The sequence below is a fragment of the Phoenix dactylifera genome, chromosome 1 (assembly GCF_051530095.1).
Source record: "Phoenix dactylifera cultivar Ajwa chromosome 1, Ajwa_hap1_PhDact_Kaust_v1.1, whole genome shotgun sequence".
Lineage (NCBI taxonomy): Eukaryota > Viridiplantae > Streptophyta > Magnoliopsida > Arecales > Arecaceae > Phoenix > Phoenix dactylifera.
In genome coordinates, this window is record NC_143190.1 from 4,879,593 (window position 1) to 4,887,766 (window position 8,174).

At 38.2% G+C, this 8,174-nt stretch overlaps 1 protein-coding gene across 1 annotated transcript; it reads right to left on the reverse strand.

Annotated features, from left to right (window-relative positions):
* Positions 1-1,401: 1,401 nt before the first annotated feature.
* On the reverse strand, positions 1,402-3,663 carry LOC103700877 (beta-1,2-N-acetylglucosaminyltransferase II). The gene has a single exon (XM_008782772.5). It carries the CDS (start codon positions 2,928-2,930, stop codon positions 1,620-1,622), a length of 1,311 nt encoding a protein of 436 aa, XP_008780994.3. The 5' UTR covers positions 2,931-3,663; the 3' UTR covers positions 1,402-1,619.
* Positions 3,664-8,174: the final 4,511 nt, after the last annotated feature.

Consider the following 8,174-nt stretch of genomic DNA (forward strand, 5'->3'; position numbering starts at 1 on the left):
AAAACACTTCTGCATTTCCAAAGTAAAAGCCTCTAGAATATTTATTCATGGAAACTGCAAAAACCTGTTCTCAAAAATAAGGATACAGATTTCAAAAGTACTGGAACTACAAAACGCATTCAAGTGCCTGGCTATGCAGATCAGATATGTAATATATTTAAAAGCAACAGATACAAGAACAGTGCATAGTACTCGACAACCACATTTTAAAGAGCACCTGCAGTTCAAGAAAGCCAAGGTATCTAAAATAACATTAGAGTATAGAACCCTATCACATCTCCCAATATATGGAAAACAAGCAAAGGCCATTTATGTAATCACATGAGAATAATAGGACAAGCACCATTATTAGCCAAAAAATAGGGAGACAGAAGGTTTTAGGTAAAAATATATATATAACAAACAAAATTTTTATGTACAATTGTCAAATAACTGTATCAAATTACACTAATACAGGAAAAAGTTACACGGTTTTAATTTCATCTAAATTTTTTTTTGGTGTATATGTTGCCTGTATCGGGAGAGGGTTGTTGGGAGCATTAAAAATTTGAATTTTTATAAACAATTAATAAAGTTAAAGCCAAAAGTGTCGATAAGAATTCACGGCTATATTTGTGGCAATTGCAACTTACGTGATCAATAAATCTGCATTTTTCCGCTTCTGTCAATGCATTCCTTGATAATTTATGAGTATTTCTCCAAACTACTTTTAGCAAACATATTATAGCAAAGATATGATACATGCTTGTGAAGTATGAAAAATGAAAAAGAACACCAAACAATTATACACACGTTAACTGGTTGGATTATCAAAATCATCCCCTCTAAGATTTCATTACCATGTATATTCTTAGAAAAAGAATCTGCAATATAAAAATGACAATCATATAAAATGATTCTTAGCAAGATAATAGTATTTATTCCTAAACAAGAAACAAAAGACAGACCAATACAACACTTGTCCAAAGTTTGTTCCCCTTGAAGCAACTTCTGAATTCTAAATAGTAATCTACATTTCAGACGGCTTCTTGGATTTCATTAGCAGAATGAAGCATCACCATGTAGCAGAATATATCATCAAATGATGACTCACCAAAAACTCTTATTGTCTTTCATCTATTAACATTCCGAACAAACATCATGATTTGGTTACAAGGCAACTCATGCTTCACCATCTTAAGCTCAAAGGATAAAAATAAAAAACATAACAGGTCCATATGTGGGCAATATGATGATGCAAATTGATCTCCAATGCATATAAATCACAGAGGCCATGCACATCAGGTTTGTCCAATTGGCCGCTTCTTTAGTCTTCTTGGTTATCTTACAAAGTACTCAAATAAATAGTATGCTAAAGAGGATTCAACCACATCTAAATTAATCAATGAGATATACTCTGCCTTTGACTGAAAACCTCCAGTTAGCAAGAACAAAACGATATTCCACTAGTACAACAAATAGAAACTAAGATAAAACCTCCTCCTTAATAAATACAAGCGGAATGCTAAATACTAAGAAATGGTATATCTTATCAATCATGTATCTGTCAGATACATCATACAGACAAGAGAATGACCAGACAAGCTGAAAAATGTTATAAATGCATAAGCACATCCCCTTCAAACAGAAGATGCTTCCATGTTGTGGAACATGTATGCAAAACTCAAACAAAGATCCCGGTCCCGCTCATCACCCCAGCCACCCCAACCCTTGAAGCCTGCCTGATAGCCACTTTGCTTCTCAAATACGTGCACTGTCCAATTTGGTTTAATGTTGGGAATTCTATCAATTGCTTCTATATCAAAACCCACCTTGCCACTGTCAATGCATGGATTGCTTTTCCCTTGCCCCTGATGCAACCCACACTTTCCAAAATGTGCAGCGCTTCTCCTTGGCCCCCTTAGAGTGTAAACCGGAGTTCCAAACGAGGGGTAAACAGTTGCCCACATTGTTATGTCCCAGTTATAATCATCAAAAGAGCAAAACTCCTTGGCCTTTGCGTGGATCTTCCTCCAAACTGTCTTGTTAAATGTATAACCAATATTGCCCATTTTCTCAGCAATCAAACTCTGCCACCCCTCACCCTTTGAGTTTACATCTGATGGTGCTAAATTTGCAGCATAACATTCCGCACATTTCTGTGGCTTCAGCACTGCGAGTAGTTGAATATTTCGATAAGCATTTGGATATATAAAATGATCCTCTTCAATAAACAAAATATGACCAGATAATCCTTTTGTTTCCTCCAAACCATCCCACACGGTATTCATCATCCACCACCAGTGATGCTTTAGCGACACAATCTTTGGAGAGCGGTGATTGCCATACTGATCTGCATGACCCTTACACTTCTTCTCCACTGGGTCATCTTTGTCATGACAATCTCCCGGTGAAACACCAGGAAAGCTATCAGGGAACAGGTGCGGAGAATACGGCGCAAAGATCTGCTTCACCTGGCAGAATCTGATACTCTGAACAATCTTATCCATCTCCGCAAAGTACCCATCATGGCTGACTATCAGCAATGTCTCTCCAATACCTTCCACATTAGACAGACTCTCAACTACGACTTGAAGATACTGCGGCCGGTTGTGCACATACAGAACAATCTTTATGTGATCCTTTGCCAAATTTGGAAAAAGATCTGTATTCCGAGGTGGTTGCCGATTCCTTTGCTCCAAAGAAATGGATAATTCATTCTTTTTTGGCAACTTCGGTTTAAAATTACCATCCATTACCACTGGATCAACACCACCGTCTAACGCAGGAATATCTCGCACCTCATAAATAGAAGAAAACGTAGTATCATAAATTGTTCTGTTTCTGAGCAAAAATATAAGAACTATAACCGCTGAAAGAACTACCAGAACCAGGGGAAGCACTCGCCGGAACCCGGCATCTTTCATCCGGGTTCGCTTGTAAAAAGCCATGCTATTTTATTTTATCCTTATTTATCAGCCAAAAATTACCTTTAAAACAAACATGGGAGCCCTCTCCAGGTGTTAGAAGAAGAATCTATAAAATAAAATAAAAAAAACAAGCACTCCCCGCGAGGAAATCACAAGCCCATATATGGATCAAAATCAAATATTTTTTCCGCCTAACAGCGAGGAGAGCACCTTAGAAACAAAGCTTGAGGCCCTCCCCCGCCGAAATCTACAAGAAGAACCAAAGATCAGAGCGTGGAAATCACAAATCCATGAATCAAAATCGAACCTTTCTTCTTCTAACGGTAAGAAGAGAGCGGAAACGGCATTCCCAACTAGAGAAACTCCCTAAAAATCAATGTTTCCCACCTGATACGCGATTTTCAACAGAAGAATCGGGGTCAACGAGGCAAGTAGACCACGAACCAACCAACCTCAGAACGAATCAAAGCAGGTGAGAAGTGGAAACGAGCCGTGAGATCCACGACAGAGGCGGTTTCCTGGAAATCAAACCCTGCCCGGCTTCGGATTTTGAGGACCAGTGCCGAAAGGTCTCGTTTTTGGATTGGAAAAATCCTGTCTAAGCGAAGCGAGGAGACCCCTCTTTGGATCCAGGGAAGAGAGAGAGAGAGAGGCAAAAGCAACTGCAGAAGCTGCACTCGATGGGAGCTGTGATCCGGTCACCGCTAAACGTTGGTTAACCGCCATCCACATTCCGAGGTGGTATCATCTCTCTCACTCTCTCTCTCTCTCTTTAATATAGTATATATTTTGTTATGTTAGGTTACCGATCAATCCTTTTTTTTCTAGATAAAAAATATTTTTATTTTTTACAACACTTAAAATTATTTTATACTTCCTTATAATTCCACATTAACCTGTTCTTTTAACCCCTCAATTAATACTTTCTCTCCTCGATGTATATATATATATATATACATATATATATATATATATATGTATATGTATATGTATGTATATATATGTATATGTATATGTATGTATATATATATGTGTATGTATATATATGTGTATATATATATATATATGTATGTATATGTATGTATATATATATATATATATGTGTATATATATATATATGTATATATATATATATATGAATGAGAGAGAAAGTATTAATTGGGGGTTGAGAAGACAAGTTAATGTAGAATTGTACAAAGACATAAAATATCCTTAAGAGTTATAAAAAATAAAAATATTTTTTGTCTACGAAAAAACGGGTAGATTAATAACCTACCATAACATAGAGTAGGTTATCAATCCCCTTTATTTATTTACTAAAGTGGGAATCTCATACCGTCCAGATACACCCAATAAACTCAAAAAATAACAAGCCTCGGAGTGTTCTGAACAACTTCCCCTCTCCAGCCCATAAGATACTTCCGGAGTGACAGACCACATAAGAAGACGCCTAGTCCGCGGCCCCATTGACCTCTCTGAACACATGCCTAGCCTAAAAGGCTACAACATCACTTGCCATAGCCCAAATATCCTGAAGCAGAGGGTGTCCCCCCTACATCGCCACTCAGGCCACTTTAGATCTACTTGATCACGGTGGCCAAGTCACTCTCCAATATAACCTAGCAGGCTTATAGCATATGCTGAGCATGGCTCAAGCCGGCCCAAGCAACCTACAGCTCTACTTCAGAAACTAAAGTATCAAAGATCTGATAGATAGTCACCACCGGCCACTATCTTAGAGTTCGGACCTCTAATGACAAACCTAGCACCTCCTCTTTTGCTGTCGTCTAGCACGGATCTATCGAAGTTGACCTTAAGAAAGCTTAGAGGGTATGGTCTCCAAGGTGAAGAACACCATACAAAGCGCTACCTGTATAGAATGGAGGTGGTATCATCTTGTTGAGTTCTTAAGAATAGAGAGAGATGCAGAGCAAAATTCCACGCTAAGGGCCTCGATGGATATAAATATTATGAAAAAGTTGACATTTTACTAACTTGACCGTATTTTCTCACGCTTCTCTACATAAATTATTTTTTCATAGATAGGATTTACCCATAAGATAGAAAAAAATATACCTTAAAAATGGGTAAATTATTTTTTATTAACCAAAAATTTTTTTACTGTTTCTAAAATACCTCTAACCCTATAATATATTTATTATATTATATATTATAATAATATATTACACTAATACAAATTATCATAATATATTATGTTATCATATAAATAATATATAATATATTATGATATATGTAATATAATATAATTAATATTTATAAAAAAATATTAATATAATAAATGGCATTATGAGAACATAGACCGATTTTAGCAATTTACTTTAAATTATATGGAAGAACATGGGTAACAAATTTCAAAGCCGTTGAATCATGTTCTGCACAATTCTTAAAGCAATCTGATGGTGCCATCTACATATAAAGCAATCGTTCTGCGATCGAATGGTGGATGGAAGGACGGGGAATCCTTCTTTGGCGCAAAATATTCAACCCTTGTCCTACACTAAATGACAATGATTTTTCTTTCCTTTGTGTGGGTGGGAGTTATCATTTGCAGGCCAGCGACGGCATGTGAGTTTTTTAGTTTGTGTTATAGGTGACGCGTTGTCCGAGGTCACTTTTGGGGTTTTTTTTTTTTTTTTTTTTGGGTGTACCAGCGCCTCACACAGAAAAGAAAGGAAGGAAGGAAGGAAGGAAGAAAAAGAGAATACAAGAAAGACGGGACTAGGATATAATTGTCCTAAACAAAATCTTCAAAATGGTGAACCACAAAAGAAGACACCCAATCCGCCGCGCTATTTGCCTCACGGTAGATATAGACAACCTGATGGGAGGCGCACTCCCCCAGGAGGCTATAAATATCGTGTATCAGTCGCAACTCGCCATCCGTATGACTTGAGTTCTGGATCCACTCAATTACCGAAGCTGAGTCTCCCTCCAATATAATACAATCTGCACCCAGTACGTGCCTCACATAGAAGACGCTCTTCCATGTGACTTTGACCTCAATGCCGACTACACTCTAATCGAAGATTCGTCGACCCCCAACTGCTATAAAGTGGGCCTCCTGATCTCTGATAACAAACCCCACACCAGTGTGACCCGCCTTGATGCTTTTGGGTGTTTAGCGATTGTATTCAGAACAGAACAGGAACGAGTCAGGGCATGTTACCTCTCAGAAATAGGAAATGCATTGGAGAAACGGTGTTGAGGTAGGGAAAACATAATCTGGTTGGAGGGGTGGAGGAAGATCTTTTCGTTGCAACCGAGTATGGACAGGACACGAATTCGAGTAAAAGCAATCCGGTCTGATTGGATCTCTTTTTACAACAATTTGATTCAAGTTTTAGCAGGAAATCGATCCGATCAACTTATTCCTAGATCAAGGAGTGGGGTAATCCATTTCAACGAGTAAAGAATCTACCATGAATCCAGTCTTTGGCTCTCAATCCCTCCTTCTACTAAGACCCTTATTTTTGTCCAAGTTTGATATGGACCTGGATCAATAAAAACCGAAGAGCATAAGATCCATCTAATATCCAAAAAAGCCAAGAGATACGAGGAGCTCAAGCTAATGGAAAGCCGCTCTCATGGTCTTCTCCAAAGAGGAGATCACACTGGATTACACCAAGCTAGGGAAGAATTCTCTTGCTTGCTCTCTTTTATTTTGTTTGACTTCTTGCGATTTTGAATTCTAGAATTCAATTCTTTCTTTGAATTAATAAAATTTGCTCCTTGATAATGATATAATTTTTCTTCTCTATTTCCTTTCTATTTTTTTTCTATTTTAGATGGTAGCTTGTAGATCTTTTGCCTTCTTTCGAATTTGACATGCAAATGAGTGGGGAGCAGGGTTGTAAATGGGCCCAGGATAGCCCGAGGCCGATTGAGCTGGGATAAACTCAAGTTAGGGCTTGGGCTAGGCTAGGGATTGTTTGAGTCAGCTTTGTGCTTGAAAATAGTGCTTAAGTAAATTTTTGGGAGGGCTCAGGCTAATGATTGGGCTCGCTAAGGCTCAACACAAAGCCCCAAGGCCGACTTATTAACCGAAGCTCGAGCTTGGAACCTGGTCTAACCTTGGCTTGACTACATTATTAGGATTTTTTTGCCAGGAGTCTTTCAAGTTGGACTCAGCATTATTGGCCAATAAGGCCAAACGAGCTTATTCAGGTTGGGCTTGATTGGGCTTTGGTCTGTGCCCAAGCTTGGGCATAGGTCAAGACCTACAAAGAAACTTCAAGCCCAAGTCTTGCCTGAAGCCCCAACAAATTTTGGGCTAGGCTTGGGCAAGCATGAGGCTCGGCCCGCTTGGCTTGATTTCCAGCCTCTGTGTGAAAGATACAAGACCCAATTGATGCACATCTCTTAATGTCTCATAGCATCAAACTAAGTAAAGTAAGGAGTGATCAGGCCTAAAACTTTTTCCTATGACCTGTCTACCATGCTCCTATACAAAAGATGCATAGAATGGACACTTTAGCTCAACCACGTAAGTACGAGTTGGGTCTTCATATCTAGGGCTAGACGAGATGCTTTGTTCATTAAGCCTTTTCCAACAGTACCCTCAAGCTATACTCAAGTCTCGGTTTCCATATGATTGGCCTTACCAGCCTTTTTCCTCTCTGATTTTTCTTTTTTTTCCCTAAAGAACTAATGGCATCTTTAAATCACTTTTGACCATGTTGCAGCCCTCTTTAGGGTGTCCAAGGGTAAAGCATATTGGATCTAGGTTAGATTGCTTGAATGAGATTACGATATAGGGCTCGTTTGGTTCGCGGGAAGCATTTTCCTCCTAAGAATATGATTCCTGAAAAAAAAAATTCTAGAAAGAAAATGCCTGAGAATGTATTTTGGCATGTTTGGTTAAACATGAAAAAATGACAGATTTCCAAAGTGCTTATATTTGGTTGACCATCCACTTTTCTGAAAAAGTTATGTGTAATTCCTATTATACCCAAAAAATTAGATCTTTAATGCCTCTTTAATGCTGAATGGCCTTTTTGGAAAAAAAAATAAAGATGGAGTGATTTCTGCCTCATGAAAAAGTAACTTTCTCATGTTTCTTATGAAAAAAACTTTCTCATTAAATGTGGGAATCATATTCCAATGGGAATACAACTTTTCCATCTCTCTTCTTTGAAAACTCCAACCAAATAAGAGGCATATCATTACTTTTCCGTTGACCACACCTTTCCCCCTTCTTTTCCCGCGAACCAAACGAGCCCATGGTTACTTATAAATTGGGTGAGG